The sequence below is a fragment of the Nipponia nippon genome, unplaced genomic scaffold (assembly GCF_047370975.1).
Source record: "Nipponia nippon isolate SJK-2023a ecotype South Korea unplaced genomic scaffold, ASM4737097v1 scaffold_15, whole genome shotgun sequence".
NCBI lineage: Eukaryota > Metazoa > Chordata > Aves > Pelecaniformes > Threskiornithidae > Nipponia > Nipponia nippon.
The window spans coordinates 7,067,151-7,084,855 of NW_028262331.1; the positions used below are offsets into that span (position 1 = coordinate 7,067,151).

The window sequence follows — 17,705 nt, forward strand, 5'->3', positions numbered from 1 at the left end:
CATTGTTTATGAATTCTATTGCTTATAGCTTCACAAAAGGCTGGCCAAGACTGACTGATGGTGATGCCTATAATTATTAGCAGTTGCAGCCAACACATTTAAAAAAACTAACACTTAAATTTGCCTGTCTGAAGCTTTACTGAGACTATCAACTAGCGAAGGTTACATATCTTTGATTCAACTTCTTTCAACAGGTACAATTTTTTGACCAGGTGCTGTCAGTTTATCCTCTAGAAGATAGCATAGTCAAAGCACCTCAAAATACTAAGCAATAACATCTTAAGGCTGCTCAAAACTAAAAATGCTTTTTCCCCTCCAGCTACAACCAGTGAAGTGAGTTTCAGTTGCTAAAATCTAACCAAAACACAGTATTTGAGCACGACATTATGAAGTGGAACACAGCTTTCTGAGCACATAATTGGCACAAAACATACGTTCCTTTCCGTGCAAACACAAGTTTCCTTCCCAGAAAGGTTACCTTCACTGTCTTCTGGATTCTCTTCTTCATTAGAAGCTTCAATATCTTCATCCTCCTGAGCTGACACAGTTGAAGCTACACTCTCACACTGTGACACATCTCGCTCCTCACGGGGTCTTCGCGAAGACTGATAAAGACACGGCATTTACATTGTACTGAAAATTTGCAAGTATTATTTCCTTTTACATGCATTGTCATTTACCAATCTGAGGTTGAAATGAAAGACAGAGATTCTCTATTTAGCACAGATTCATTCACAAGGGCACACTCTTTCAAATTCAGGCCAGCTTTTGCTGCTCCTGATCAAAAATAAGTTTGGGAACAAACCACTGTCTCAAGATATGTTTGGGGAACAACAGAACTACGTCAGCAAACACAGACACTGATGCTCTTCAGTGAGAGAAGACTAGGATAACACCTCAGTTTAGAGGATTCCAACACTCAGGATTCTACTTTAGATGCCACATCTAACCAGATGTTCCTGGTCTACCAGTTCTCTTGCTCTGTTTTGTAAGGTTCGTGCTTATTGTGTTTCAAGGTAACTGTTCTACAGCGATGACCTGAACTTCTATAGTTGCTGGTGTACTGATAAGGAACATGGTTTTCAGAGCGCTAAAGAATTCTTCAGGCTTGAGTGTTCTGATAGGAAATTTTCTATTGCATTTTAAAGCAAGAAGTGATTAGTACTACAGGTCAGTGAGCATCAGCTGCCTTTCCTAGGAGATTTATGTCACAACACAAAAACAAGTAGAAAAGGAAACAAGTGGTGATTGCAAAACAGTCTTAGCGAAGCGTGATGAATGACTTCAGAAAGATGCCAAGCTTTCCCCTGCAAAATATTCAATGCCCACAGCACTTACCTTCTGTTTGTGCTGTTGGAGGAGGCTGTCCAGATTGTGTCTCCTTTTATAGTTGAAGTAGAAGTTCTTACACTGAGCTTCGCTTTTCGTCCCAACCATTTTGGCAATTGCTGCCCAGTTTCGTCCATGTTCCACTAGGCCTGTTCAAACAAATAAGAACCAATATTTACTATGATAAATAATTCAGCTATCCAAACCCAAATAAATGGAACAACATCTATGGGAAGGTATGATACAGAAGTACTGCTATCCTTAAAAGAACTCTCACTATGACAATGTATTTGGTAACTACTTAGGGGCGAAAAAAGCTGTGTCAACCTGAATGTCTGCTTATGAAGCCTTCTAAACTTAACTCTGCTGTTGCTAATATGTAACACCTCTGCTAAAATATTGATTTTATGCATAAAATTTGCAAGTAACAGTATCTGCCAAATGACTAGACAAGTTATAAACTACATCAGCTTTTCTATGAAAAGAATGTCTTGTACAAAAGGAATTTTTGTAACTTATAAACACATTACTTCGAAAATTTACATGACATACACACCTTCACATCTGTTTCACAGACTTCGAGAGACCACGTACAACATGAAATAGTTCTACGTAGCCCATATGAAAAAAGTCAACATGAGTCTCAAAAACCTGATTTTGTCTGTTAAAGATGTTTGCTCTTTTAAAAAAAAAAAAAAAAACAACATCATCAAATTTCAAATTATTCATTGAAGTGTAGTGTTGCAAAAAAAAAAAAAAAAAAATCACAGCACTCGTATTCAGTAATCCAGTAAATTATTATAATTTTGTAAATACAAGTATTCAGAAGTAAGTCAAAAGCTTTACAAGGTTTACCTTTCTTAGCAACTTCCATTTCTTCTTCTGTCCAGCGGGATGTCTCCACAGGCTCTGCAGAAGCTGAAAGAGAAACAAAGATACTGATCAGAGAAACGACCAGGATTCACTATTATGGCACCAATCACGCAGCCCATAGTCAACTAATCTATTTACATTAAAGCTTGTTCAAGTCACTTGGGAAAGTTGCTCTTGTCAGTGGGAAGTAGTCAGTCTCTATTAAATCAAGTTAAAGATATAGTAGGAACCACCACAATCTCAGCAAAGCAAACTGCTCAAGACTATTCTGCCTACAAAACTGTGATTAATTATCTGTCAGGGAAGATTTGTAACTTAAACATGTTTACCATTAAAAATTTATTTAAACAGTCAATAATTACCATCAACTACTACTAGCAATTCAACATGCTATAAGCTAGTTCCATCTTATTTCACTGACTGCTGTGGAAAGGATGGAAATGATTATTGATTAGTGAGTATCAAGGAATCTACTATTCTTGTATTCACTGAGTCTCCTACTGGACAAACAGAAAAATAAAAGAAAACAAAAAAAAACAGTAAGTAAAACCAAGCAGGAAACTAAGTATGATTCAATGCAAAATACTTTGCATTCACTTCTCTGGATTTGATATCATTCTGTTTAAATTTCTGAATGGCATCTGCAACAACCTCCATTCCTTTTCATAAAATCTGCGATTATGCATAGCATGCAACATGGACCCTTCGACAACTTCCATTAGCAAACAGGAAAAGTAGGACACTATAAAGTATCTGATCCACTGAAAAGCTATTTTGGATTTTCCAGAAAACCCTGCAAAAATGGATTTAAAAAAACAAAACAAAACAAAACAAACAACAACAACAACAAAAAAAACAGAAGCAAACCCCACTATTGCCTTAGTCTAGCTACTGACAAAAAAACCCACCATATCAAATAAGCAAGAATATCTATCACAATCTGATGTTTACAGTTAAACGAGAACTAATTTGCCCACTTAGTCTGTTCTTTAGGATATGCAGAATATTTGAGCAACAAAAGAGTTGTTACTGCAGCTGCTATTCTAGAATTTGTAACAACCCAGTTGAAGAGCTAGGAGCAACAAACTTTGCCATAGCGGAGCACTGCAAGAAAAAAGAAAAAAAAAAGCCAACCCAAAACCTTCCCCCACCATCCTGGATAATTATTTACTAGCCACAAGGTATTCTGCTTCCTACTATTTCTGCACCACCACAAATTATATCAGCCTTTTCAGAAATGCAGCCAGAGATAGCATAGTCTTTTCTAACAATACATGCCAAGAAAATAACATCTTATTTTAAAGAAGTCTCTTGCCTTCTAATGCAGGAACAACAACAACAAAACCAACTTGCTAGGATCTATTTCAGATTATGAAACTCCCTAAAGTACTCAAATATCAGGCCTACTTATTTAACAATAACCTTTGTGAGCTACAGCTTGTAAGTCAATCTGTGTCAAAGGCATTTGGATCTCTACAGATCCATCATTAACCCTACAAAGAGAGAAAAAGTAGTTATCACAGAAAGGTTGAACTGCCTTTTTTCCCCACATGGTTCTAACAGAGTCATCTGATTACACATATACTATGCATGAAGTTACACTCGTGAAGTTTAACAGTGCCACACAGTCACAGAATTATAAGCAGGCCTAAGAATAAAGAGGTAATACTAAAAAAATTTAAAAAGTGCACGGCGTGCACAGAAAAGAGCCTTATGTCAGTGAAGAACCTGACGAGCAGATGGGTCCCCAAGTGTCCTATAAATGCTACTCACAAGGTTCTGGTGGGGGTGGAAGAGGTGGAGGTGGTTCTTCAGTGGCTGCAGCTGCAGCAGCATTTGCTTGTGCAGCTTCATTTGTCATTGATCTGGTGATTCTGCCCTTACGACGACCTTGACTATTGGCAGTTTTTCGGCCCCTAGGAGTGGCCTGCTCCCTTTCCTCTGTTTCCTCTGGTGCAACTTCAGTTTTGTCCTTTTCTTTGGTATTCTCTCTGGGAATAGTTAAAATATAAAATTCAGTCACATTCAGATAGCCATTATGGGCAGATATTCCTGAATATGGATGTAAAAAAAAAAAAAAAACAAAAAACAAAAAAACCCACAACACGAAAAAACCAACCCACAAACAAAACTCCACAAACCCAGAAGACGCCTTTAGTGAAACAGACTTCACTTACTGCCCACAATTTAGAGTTGCTAGAGAATAACATAGATACGTGATATTATCAACTTCAAAGAAAATACGAACGCTGTGATAGAACATATGAAAAACATGCAAACCAACAAGATATGAAAATTATTACATGTGCAAAAAAAGAATTCCATGGCTTTTTCCATCCATCTGATTAGTCCAGCAAGACAGGGAAATTGGTATGTCCAAAAAAATTGTTCAATGCACAAAACCTAATCCAAACAGCAACAGTTTTCAGTACAGATTTCACTGTCAGGCTAACGCAAATCCTGTTCTATCTTTGCAAAAAACTGCAATCTAGAGTGAATTAAAGCATTTTCAGTACATATACTTACTTAGATTCCTCCTTCTCATCCTTTTCCTCCTCATCTTTCTTTTCCTCCTCTTTTTTCTCGGCTTTTTCTGCTTTTTCCTCTTCTACCTTTTCTTCTACCTTTTCTTCTTGAGAAGGACGAGCAATTTGTTGCTGAAATGAAATGGGATTTACATATTGTAACAACTTGATTGCACAAAGATGCAGCAACTTGTACTCAGAGCAGCAGAAACACTGATGCCTTACCTCCCACTTGATAGTATTTTAAGTTACAGTCACTGCACACTGGTCAACATAACAGTAAAATGCCTCTGCCAAAAACTGTAACACCTATCTGCACCCTGAAATCCTAAGGAACATGATGTTCCAGGCATTATCTCCCAGACTTCAGAAGTCCCATTTGCCATGGAATGCGCAGTTTCTATACGTGAGCTGTATATTCCCAGTACCTCTTAATTTATTTTCTCTTATGTTTCCTCTGGTCAGCTGCCCCATTCAGATACTGTATTTTGTCTTATAAATCCCATGGAGGTACAGGCTTCTTTTGCAAAGCGAGCATGGAGGTGATAATGTACACGTACATGTGCCAACAAACACAGGCGCTGTTGTATGCCACACTGAAAATGAACAGCTACGTTTTAAAAGTGCTTAGACAGGTCTGACCAACATTCTTGTGTAGTAATGGTGTTCCTCCTCTCAAATTTTATTTTTAACGTTGTCCATTTTAAAATAGTGAAACCTGATAGCTCACAACTTGGAAGCAGAACATCTTGCAGCATGAACATTATGACCAACTCTAAGCCATCTTCTCAAAACTGGTGTTAGTAACTAAGAAGTATAATGGTTAAAAAAATTGGGTCAGGAGTTTTAGACTTATGTTTCCAGTGAATTTATAGAAGGAAAATTATAGTCTAGAATTATTTATTTATTTACTAAACCATAGTCTTCTCTGAGATGATATTTTTACAAGCACATAAGCACTGACAAATGACAAAGTAATTACCATTACATGTTGCTATACTAAGGAAAACCACAAAAAACACTATTTACGCATTCTCTCTTAAGGGACCCTCGCTCCTTATCTTTCAAAGCAATCCAGATGACTACCAGGTGCAAGGGTATCTCATTTTAGAAAGCACATAAATTTGATTTAAACTTTCCATAACATACAATCTGCTTCAAACAGGAATTAATGGAAGAAATCTCTGTTACTTAATGTGATCACATAGAATTACCAGCATGGTCCCTTACAGCTGCTTAAAAAAAAAAATTAAAAAATAAACTAAAAAATCTAAGAAAAATTTGTGGCATTGTTTTTGCTATTCCTTATCACACAAAAAAACAAAATAGCCTTGGCATTCCCTGTCTGACTTCGCTGTTAGAGGTGGCCTAACATTAGACAAGCCAAATATCCTGTGATGTTTTAAGAAAGCATTAGAAAAATGACACTGCTCATACAGAAAAAAAAAAGAAATCCAGGTATCAGGAAAGATCTATCAAATATGGCTACAGAAAAGATTTCCTTAAGTTTTAGTGTTGTAACCCTCCCTAAATATATTTAGGAGCCTAAATATTGCTTTTTGCCATCCACAATGATATATCTGCACACGGCCAAAACATCTCGCGTTCCAACATTGCCAGATTTCTTTGTCCACAGCTTGCCTGCAAATTCCTTCCTCTCCAGGTTAAAATACCAACCCGTAGTTGGTTGCCACTACATAAGTCATGTAACCCACTCCTCAAATTCCCAGAACCTTTACATGAAGCAAATGGTAAATGACTTCATTCTCCTGATGGGCCTCAAAAGCCAGCAACCTGCATCAAGCATCTAGAGCTTAACATATTGCTCATTCACACTGAATAGCATCTGTAACAAGGTGATCTTCTGAGTGCCACAGAAAAATCAAAGACCCCGGTACTAGGCACCATACAAGAAGAATGAGAAAAGAAAGGCTGAGGCTGCAGGCGAGGTTATAGCAGGCAAAACTCCAGTTACAGGGGAGGGGAGAGGGAGGAGGAAGGAAGAGCTCTCTTCCTTCTCTCTGAAAATATGTAAGTTTATTTAAAATGCATGATTACAGTTTAAATTCTGCCTTAAATATGTTTTCATAAGAAACTAGAGAACATAAGAGAGGGCGGGGAGTCGGATATGGCCACACAGAGGGAACCACTCACAGGAGTTTACACTGAAGGGGCTTGAATGCATTAAACAAACCACCTCCATCGATCCAGTCACCCGTTCAGAAGAACGGCAATACCCAGATGGTCTCCACTCAAATTCGGTGTGTGCAGAACCAACTTGTTCCTTACTGGGCATTAGACTCTGCAAGTCAACTTTAAAAAGCAAAAGATATGTAATATTTATATAAAGCTACCTTTCAAATAAGTACCCAAAGTACTCTTGGCAATTCATGGAAAGACAAGGACAGAGATCTACAAGATTGCTGTTCTAGGACTTCATTAACTCAGATTTTGCAGTCCACTAAAAAATTCCTCAAAATAGGCTTTTCTTTTTCACAAAGGAACCAACCTTCCTGTAAGCGTAGCAGCAGGTGTCACTGTTTCACTAACAAAACTGAGGCTGGAAATAGTCACAAAAAAAGGACTTGTTTTTGACATTTTAATAATGTGAACTGGAGCAGAAAACCCTAACACTAACCACTATCATCTTGCTGCATACTATTAGCATTTAAGATGCTGGCATTACTTGGTTATGCAAAAACTTCCTTCAAGCAAGATGTCAGACACATGCTAAGATAAATTATTTCCACTGTGCTAGATAGATTGGCCTCAAAAGCAAGGAGTTAAAAATTGCATTTTCAGAAGGAAAAAAAAAAAAATTCAATATCTGTATTTTACATATAATCTATTTACAAAACAGCTACTGAAAATCCCCTGTTCTTTTTGCCTGGCTAACTTAACATCACACTTTGTAAATAACAGGATTCTCTATTTCACAGTGAATTTATTTAACATGCATAATCAATAGGTCAAGTGCAGGTTAAACACAAACCTTAAAACAGCTGAAGCCTCGGTCAGCGACGTACCTGCACGTTCATCGGTTGATTAAAACTTTTACTATCCAGGCAAGGGGACGGGCTTTAATTCAGGGTACGATTCAAAAGGACAAAACCCCCACCAGCACCGACATCACCCAGCTCTTTAGCAGAGGCTGCCTGAACCAGCAACGTGTTTATTCCAGGAAATTGTGTCATTCTGCCACTTAAGCTGCCTACCGCAGCGTTGCCCATCTCACATACAACCTTCTAATCTCACCGGGGTCACCCGAGGCAATCCCCACCGAGCTCGGCTTGATTGGCCGTCACAGACATACAGCAAATTTCTGTCTAGTCAGATCACTGGACTGTACCACCTGCTGCAAAGGCACACGGCCCGAGCCACGGACACGCGTTTCTGCTGACCAGGCAGCCGGACCACAGAAACACACCCCTTACCGACTACCGCTTTGCTACCATGTTTCAATGAAAAACTTTACTCGGAGAGAACCTCCTTTCAAAGAGTTATTTAAGGAATTCTCTACAATCAATTCACAAGCATCATAAAGCAATGCTTTCTTCAATTATGATGTTAAAAACTTGCTCTTCATTTGAAAAGTCGCATTTGGTTTAAGACGTACTTGTTTAGTTGCCTCTGGGAGCATTTTGGAACGGTTTAGGTAGCACTTTCTAAAAACGCCTTTCTAGACCTATTTGAGGACAAAAATGTATCAGAACTCAATAAGCCTTACATCTCTTGACTTGACGTGCCTTAATCTAGCATTCAGATTCTCTAAACTAAAAGCCCCCACACTGAAACTTGAGTCAAGTTGTACTCACTACATTCTCTGAAGTATTTCAACATCATTACCATGATTAATATCTTTTCCACCGCAATATTCTAGTTGCTTGCCTTCTAATTTACAAAAATATATGAACCATTAGGAGTTTAAGCTGAAGCACCTGTTATTGGCATAAGCACATCTTGGAGCACATCATCAATCTTACAAGACTTGTGTTTGCCAATCAGCAAGGAAGTTTCAGGTTGCTCCTCAGAGATATGAAAAATATCAGCTTCAAACAAAGCTGGGGCGTGGGAGGGAAAGGGGGGATGAACTGCTTTCTGTAACTCTAAGATAAAAATTCTGGCAGCAAGGCAGTTCAACACTCTCAAGTTCTTTTTTATTAGATGTTATAGATGTTGCTAATTAATCACTAATAAAATTAAGAAATACAAATATGATTTTTGGTACCATGTAATTCCTTACTACAGTGTTACTAAACACACTAACTACAACACTTCTGAATTTAAAGTTCCAGAAATGGTAAAATTTCCCATTTAGAACGTTTAGAGTATTTCCTTGAGTTTGCAAGTATACCTCCACAATCTTCAGGTCTATAAAGTCTGACACTTATCCGCATCCTTAACATAGAGCCCACATTAAGCCTGTCTAGCAGTTGCCCAAAGTTTAAGTGCTACAGCAGGTCACTAATGTGGATCAACAATAAGCAATTAAGACCTACAACTTTGCTAAAATTCAAAGAGCAAGTAATTTCAGTTGAATGAACAATGACAACAGCTTCAGTATTCCAACTCACATATTCAATTATTCACATATAAATCAGTATTCAGAGGAGCAGTTACAAAGTCAGGCAGAGCACCTTGGGTTTCCTTTCATAGTGAGCTAAGTTCACAAATCTGTGCCCTTGTGTACAGGGCTGTAATTAAAATCTTTCTAGTTTCTATGCATTATCCAAGGAAAGCAAGCAATTGAGAAATCCATCCAAATTTTGAATTCTACCAGTTCCAATATTCTGAAGTTCAACAATGTTGAAAGACATTTAAATATACAGTTACAATCCTCTGAATATCTCAAAACTTACAGTTACATTGCATTACAGCTTGAGCCAGTTCTGTCTCCTCATCTCTTAGAACAGCTGCAGAAGAACATCATATGGCAAAGATGTTGCTCAACGTGTGTATACTTACTATGATCATACCGATCTCATTTTATACTGGAATATGAAACTGAGCTACTTAACCAGCAGCATTATCTGCACTTAGTGTCCACAGTGATTATCAACATTTTGGACAATCTCGTTTATTTCCATCTTCTTTGTATTTGCCATACATCCATACTTTAAATCAGAATCTTTCACCATCACTAGTCACACAACAATACACTTTTCCTATTAAAAAGCATTATTAGGCTTAGAAAGTCTAAAAGAAGTTCTGCCAAAATACAGGGTATTTCCAGTATTTCCTCAGCAGTTCACAATTAGCCAAAGTAGAAGCTCTAACGAAATCCTGCACATAATGAAAATGACCTTATCCCGAGCAATCCATAATTTATTGGGTACAGACAAGTAAGTCTCCTGTGACACGACCTCTTCTCTTAGAACACCAGACCATAACTTAAAAGGTTTAAGTACAACAGCACTATAGAAGCACAACATGATGACTGTTTCGAGTGAACAGGATCAGCTTATCAACTGAAGCTGTTTGCAGCAATTTTCTTCTATAGAAAAAAACACATTTACTTGGACTCTCAGAAAACTTAAATTATTTGAAAAGAAGATTCACATACCCTGAAGTATAATATTTACTTAATTTGCTGTTTTGCAGTTCTGTACAGAGTTGTGCAGTCACACTGCCTCAAAGTCTCAACAATTTTCTCTTTAGTATCGCTGCTGAGATATGACTAAATCCAATAACCCACAACTCTTCAGATTTTAAGGTCTGTGGATTTCTAAAACCCTGAATTTGAGAGGACCCTCCCCTCCCACTCCCATGAAGTTTCAGTTCCAACAAAGCGCTGGGTATTTCTTCAGCACATCATATCCATACCGGTTTCCAGCTGTGAAATTCATTTTAAGGATACAAACTCAAAATACCTGCAGGCTTCGTTGCTACATCTAGTACTCTGTTCGTGTACTTTATTTCATATATGACCTTCTTTCCTAACCTTGTCACTGACATATCTTTCATTCTATTTTCAGTACTTCCTAAACACCTGGTAGATGCAAGGGGAAATCGGAATGGGAAGAGCAGGGAACATGTTCAGTGAATATACAGCAGTCCTCCTGCTTTCTTTAAAAGAGTCCAAAGTTTCTCAATTTTTTGTTTGTTTTCCAATATCCACATTAACCCTTGTAGCCTAGCAAACATATTTATATGCTTTTTGTACATAATATGCTGTTCTTTTCCCCGCCAAAGACTTCCAAAAGAATACTTCCTGAATCAGCAGAATTTTTTATTTGCATGCATTAAATTGGTCTCTTTCTTCTTGCTATTAAATTCCAGTTTGATTTTGAGCCTGACCACCAAATAAAGATCACTGTTAATTTCTGCTTTTTGACAAACATTGACATTATGAAGTGATTATGTATTTCCACTGCAAGTCACATGCTAAACCTAATTTCTGTTGGCTCCAACATAGGATTTAATGATGGATTTGACTTCAATGTCTATGGCAGGGTCCTCAATTATTCCCTCCCCCCGCCCCCGCACATAATATATTTGCTATATCGGATAAGAAGACAGTTGTAAATAGGAAACAATAGAACACCAATATCCAAGTGATTAATAAATTTTAGATACCTGGTTTCTTCCTCTGCGTTTACCATAATTCCTTCGCACAAGGGCTTTATAATTTTCATTTTTCTTGGTCAAATAATAATATAATACACAGTCGGGAACATTCTAAAGTGAAAAAGCAGAAGAAAACAGATTAGGTTTTACTTCTATAAAAAAATACATTCTTAGTATTTAATTTCTCTCAACACTTAAACTATTCAGCCCCTAGACTAAAATAAAACTCTATTAAATTTGTTTGCTCAGCAGGGAAGTGAATTCACACACAAATATAACAATATAACTATGCATAAAATCATAGTGTTAAATGCCAGTCTCGTGTATTTGCAATATTCCTCAGCTACTTCAGTCTGCATGATTTAGTCTGTACTAGACAATTTGCAAGTTTGAAAGTTTCTATTTATCATAATACTTGTATGTATTCAAGATTCTGTTGTAAGTCTTAACAAATCCTCATTCTCCATTACTTCTTACATCAGTTCTCCAAAATCAGTTCTAAAGACTAAAATCAGCTGTAAAGACTAAATCAGCCAGCAGTAGGACCCCACTGACTTGAAAGGTGGTGGCAAGATTTCCTAGAGTTAGCACAGTGGCTCAGCAGAGCCAATTATGTCCTTATCTAAACAGCGAGATAGTTAAAGCAGCTTACCTCCTTCAAAAAGGAAATCGGATCAAAACTAAACAAAGTGCCATATTCTTTTATTGTTGTCAATAGTGTCATTTCACTAACTTCTGTTAGATGTTTGCATGCATTGATTGCATTACTGATCAAGTATTACAAAATCCTGTCACAGCAGTAACTTTTTTTTTGGACTTAAAATTTTTTCCAGGAAGAGAAAATGATGCTGGGATAAATGACTTACATTTGGAAAGTTAGGGATCCCACCCTAGGCTCTACTTATATTAAAAAAGATCTTACCTTTCGTTCCAGGTAGGAAGCAATTAGACCAAAGTTCTTGGGATGTTGGACAAACCTTTTATAAATCAGAAATTATTTAAGTTTAACAACATAATTCATGATCAAATAAGCAAAGCAGTCTTCCAAACAATCTGTTCCATCAGTAAGCCTTTGATTTAGACAACTGAAATTAGTCTAAAAAGCCCAGTTTTCAAATTGTGCAAATTTAGAACTAAGCACTTAAAATTAGCTATTAGCTGATATAATGAGATCATATACCTACTCTTCTCATTTTAATCTTATCACGGAACTGAAGTATTTCTGAGGGAATTTCTTATCTAAGGACTAAATGCATGTGAGCCTACTCAGTTGAAAAGTAAGTGGAGAAGTCTAAAACTTTTGCTACGTTACATCCATCCAACTAAGAACATTATCAAATATTATTGCACAAAAGCTTCAGCATTCCCAATTTAACTGATGTTTACTGTGGGGTTAGGTATTTAACTGTCATTTGCAATGTAATAAAAATAAAAGATAAGAAAGCCCATTACTTTTCCTTAAAAATCTCTTTCTCATGGTCGGTCCAGACATTCATGAACTGTCTGTCTTTATAAACTTTCATGGGATCCTCCATCAGACCATTCATATTAATAAACTTCACTCGTCTTTGTTCTGCATCAAACATCATGGGAGGAATGACAGAGAGCTGACGCATTTGTTTTTCATTATTCTACAGGCAAAGAATAAAAGAAAAAGTAAAGAATACAAAAAGTTGCTACTAATGTTTACAGTTCTTGAATTACACAACTCTTTAAAGCTCCACCACAGTATACATTCACAGTTAGTTTGAAACTTCTTTTTGTCCACTTCTTAACGCTTCTAGATGTTGTCACTATCCCAATGAACAGCCAGCTAAAGGAAATAGTGTCACAAATGAGGAAAAACTAAAATGGTGCAGGGTTTTAGAAAGGAAGAGTTTTCACGTGTTTTTAGAGTTGTAAAAAAACTAGGTTGTAGCAAGCCTGCAATGAACACAGACACATGAGAAAAAATGTAGGACAGATGCAATTAGGAAGCATAACCCTTAAAAGAAAAGTATTTGTAAGACCTGTGTCAAGCCAAAGTTCACACAGACTCTCTCAAACCAGCCCCAAAAGGTTTCTCTTATCAAAAAAACAAACCCTCTGAAAGAGACCTTTCACTGCCAGTAAAAGAATATTGAGTCATTTGCTGTGCTTCTATAGCAAAGTACAGACAATAGCCTCACCTCCTGCTCAGAAAGTCCATCAATGATTTCAGAAATCTCATGTTCACTTCTAGCAATAGTTGCTGAAAGTCCAGCCCCTCTTTGGCCAACTCTGGAATTAGGGGAAAACAGAAGTAGCAAGGATAAAGTGGAAAACAGCTATATTTTCAGATTTTGTACACCATGACAACCTTCAAAATTCTATAAAATACTGTTACCAGTCTCCCAAATTAGTTAGTTAGGCCTGTTCTTTCTTAAGCAGCGTCAGAGAACAAACGCTGTTTGCGTACTGCAATTTCAAACAACTGCTCACTTTTACAGGTGAATTTGCAAAGCTCAGCAAGAAGGGCATGCTTGAGTCAACATCAGAAAAGGAGCGTTACCACTGATTCCATTGCCAGTAGGTGTGTTAGATACACTAACAGGCTTCTGCTGAGTAGGAGAAATGTTCATCGCTGGCACAGAAATCACCATCTTAATTAGTACAACTGATACACTGTGAAAGACAGCTTTTTTTTTGTTTTGTTTTAATATTTAAAAGAAAAAAGCATATTAAATTTGCCTTTCATCAATTTGGCCAAGTTACTAACACAGCACTGAGACTCATTACAACAAAGAAAATGTTTAACTTTTGAATTAATGTGGAGAGCTGTAATCTGGAAGAATTTTTCAGCTAGTGATCTTTACACTTAAGAACATCATAATAATATATTACAGCATGCGGGTGAAAAAGCATTTCAGAGATAAAAATCACTGATAATTAGAGAGACAAAACATCTTCATTTGCTCAAAGATTTTACTGAACTAATCGATTTGCGCAAAATCTGACAAAAAAACCTTAGTATTTACCTGGCAATAGTATTACAAGCACAGCTATAGACAAAGACACCATTACGTTAGAGAACATAAATATCATGTAAAGAGATGGCTCCCTCTCAAATAGTATGCAGTTACAAAAACGTGATATATTCGTCAAGTAAAAGTTGCTTATAGATAGGAGTTCTGTTTCCATTGTAACAATTTACTTTCTTTTCCTCTGTTCTTGATTCCACAAAGCCAGATCTTGCAGACTTCATGATATATTGCAAACTATCTGCTCTTCTGATCTTTTATGAAGTAAGGGGATTTAGACAGATGGTTAGAAGAGATAATGAGATGAAATCTTTATGGGGCTTGAACTCTCAAAGGTGTATTAAAATGATTTCAAACATTAGATAAACAGATTTGAACACAACTGAATCAAACTTGACCTAATTCTAATTTAAAGCACTGCCTACAGTACCGTAGATAAAGTGAACTCTCAAATGAATTGCACATCATTCTTTTTAAGACTCTTTGTACAGTTTCCATTTATCAAATGTCTGATAGATTAAAATTAAATAATAGGAACTTAATTGTTGTAGCTTGCGTACTTCAAAAAGCAAAAATGTCTGGAATAAAATTACACAGCAAGTACAACAAAAGATCACTCAAATTGTTAATTAAAGAAGTCAAATGAGTTTTGAGTGTGTAGGCTAATGAATATAGGGATCATGAAACAAAGGAGTAACACAGACACCGAGTGACAGAAAAATACTAAGTATAAATGAGGGTGTAGGCCCAAAATGAACAGACTCGCGTGAAGCTGATGCTCCAGTTATCTTAAGACCAAGTCCACAAACCTCTCTGTGCATCTGAACAGCTTAACTCATATAGTCCCACCAAGCACCACAACCTAACTACCATTTGCTAATTAGCCCTTTTTCTGTATTTCTTTTGGAAAATATGGGGTTTGACAGCAGATCTAAAAAGAGGGATAGGAAAGGAACAATTTGGACATCACTAAAGCAGCCCAAGAGGACACCAAACTGATGAGGCTAGCATCGCTGGCAAAACTGCTAGGGAGGGTCAGGAAAGGGTGAGACATAAGACAGTGGCTAGCCAAGAAGGACGGTCATTAGGGTCCTCAAGATGTGAAGTGAAACTTGAGCTCAATGCCATGAAAAGCAGTGAACAAATGAAAGAACATTTTACTTTATACTGTATGATACACTAATATTCTTTTTTAAAGAATAAAGTAATGAACATAAAACTTAACCATTAAGCTGAGCCAATTTTATTATAAATAATTTTAGAACTTAAGTGTTAAGAGATATTTTACAGGAATATTTCAAATCTATGGTAATACCTTTGGAATCGTTCTTGCTGTTCTCTTTGCTTGCGGATTTCTGGAAACTGCTTTTCATAGTACTCTCTTGTTTTGCTCTCCTTAGCTTTCCTGCGTGGATTATTTTCTATCCTGTCAACTTTTTTCTCCCATGCCTCCATCAGCTGATCGTAACGTTGACAGATTTTCTGTTCCTGTTAAATTCCAAAAGTAAACCTTGAACTAAACACAAATACACTAAGTGATCAGTACATGTAACATCGGTGGGCTCCATATTTTTCCTGCTCTACTGGCTTTCCATTTTGAAGATGACATATACCCAATTTTCAGCAAACAGAAGGTGAGGAAATGGATATAAAAATGTAGATTTTGAATGTTACACACTATTTCTTTGCTTTACACATCATAATGGTATTTGTTAACTCATTACTGCCTTCCAGAAATCTCACATCTTCTGGCACCAGGCTTTTAATTAATGGAATTGTTTTAATTTTTTAGTTTCTATTTATTTTATTTTAAAATTTTAATTAATAGAATGGGGCTGGAGTAATTGCAATATGTCCTCAAGCTCAGCAATACGTAGGGAGCTGCACCATAAGAAGAAAAATACTTCATTACATTTTCATGGTGGAATGTTCCAATTTGATGTATAATCTTCTGCTATTTTTAATAATCAAAATGATCTTTCAGACACCACCCAATCAGCCTGTTGACTTTGTATGCCACTTGCTACAACAGCATGCAAGAGAAAGCATTAAGTCAATACTGGTATCCAACGTACACAAGTTTGATTGAAAATGCTGTCTGACCTAAAAAATCAGAGATCTGCCCCATTTTATTTCAGATACTATAGCTACTATACAAGAAATGAAGTCCAGAGAGAGGCCAGCCATGACAGTTAAAGATTTTCACTGGGTCTTCTCCATTCATACCCCTTAAAAGAAAAGGAAAGAAAAAAACCTTTTTCCTTATTGTACTTTAGATAGTTTTCAGTCAAATAACCAACAAACCACAGTTATAAACCTGCAGTTTATTTTCCACTAAATCAACAGAATTTTAGCTTAAGATTTTCTTTCTCTAATCAATGGGATTTACATGACACATGTGGAAATGCAAGTCAAGGATCCAGACAGAAAACCAACCATGTGCTCTTTTTACAAAAACATGGTAGCATTACCCGTTGTTTTCTTGCATGATTTCTTCTTTTAAAGAATAGTATTAGCTTCTTCCTCATCACCTGGTTTCTGGAAAACAAAATTGAGGAAAAAAAAAAGTGAACTGCACAAGAATCAAGCACTTCAAAACTACTCAACATCCATATGGATTCTAGATGCCAGATCATTATTCTGAAAAATATTTTCAGGGGTAGAAAATAAGAGGGAAAATTCTTGATGAAACAATCACCTAACTAATACTGTATTTTACTGGAGAGAAGATTCTTGAAGATAGCTGAAATAAGCAATTGAGACACAAACACTTCCACTTTCAAGCTAGGTGCTCTCCTTCGCCACAAGAAAGATAATATGCTAAAATGAGTAAATTTGGCTTAAGATATTATGCTTTGGGGAAAAAAAAAAAATCTTTATAATTCAATCCGAAAGTTCAGAGTTTTACAATAGATTACTCAAAAAATTACGTATTTTGGACCTGCTACACAGCTACATTTGAAGGAGCGGAGCAAGAAGCACTTTTTTTGAAGAGAAGTGTTTAAACGACAGTCATCTGTAGGATTTTTTCCTGTACTTACAAAATATTATAAAATGGTAGTAAAAGTTATAGCACTTAGCAATATGCATGTAAATCACAATGCATTTCCTCACATCTGGAAGCGACAATTTATTTCTTCTTTTGTAAAAACTGGTAGTACAGAAATTCGTTAATGAATAAATCAATCTCATGAAGACAGTAATGTTCTTCAACAAATTTGAACCAGCATAATCTTGACACAGCAGTAGAGTTTGTCTCAAAAACACCAGTATTTGAGTTTCAAAGTGAGACATGAAAGTAAATATTTTCTTCCCAGTTACCATCCTAGAGAAGCCATGAAAAGGCCTTGGTCTTCATAGTTACAATAGAGTGGGATTTTCTCAAAGATAATTTGTAAGAAATATGCACTTT

General features: G+C 36.5%; 1 protein-coding gene across 6 annotated transcripts in view; it reads right to left on the reverse strand.

The window, feature by feature from the left end:
- NCOR1 (nuclear receptor corepressor 1) overlaps positions 1–17,705 on the reverse strand; it is a 75,432-nt gene that overhangs the window by 30,388 nt on the left and 27,339 nt on the right. For all 6 annotated transcript variants that reach the window (XM_087751958.1, XM_087751955.1, XM_087751956.1 and 3 more), the window contains 11 exons: positions 16,765–16,831; positions 15,609–15,781; positions 13,463–13,553; positions 12,747–12,925; positions 12,217–12,271; positions 11,304–11,405; positions 4,729–4,859; positions 3,976–4,193; positions 2,185–2,247; positions 1,339–1,478; positions 479–605 (listed from right to left, as the gene is read on the reverse strand). In XM_087751958.1, the coding sequence (XP_087608084.1) occupies positions 479–605; positions 1,339–1,478; positions 2,185–2,247; positions 3,976–4,193; positions 4,729–4,859; positions 11,304–11,405; positions 12,217–12,271; positions 12,747–12,925; positions 13,463–13,553; positions 15,609–15,781; positions 16,765–16,831 (1,346 nt within the window). The remainder of the gene's footprint in view (positions 1–478; positions 606–1,338; positions 1,479–2,184; positions 2,248–3,975; positions 4,194–4,728; positions 4,860–11,303; positions 11,406–12,216; positions 12,272–12,746; positions 12,926–13,462; positions 13,554–15,608; positions 15,782–16,764; positions 16,832–17,705) is intronic.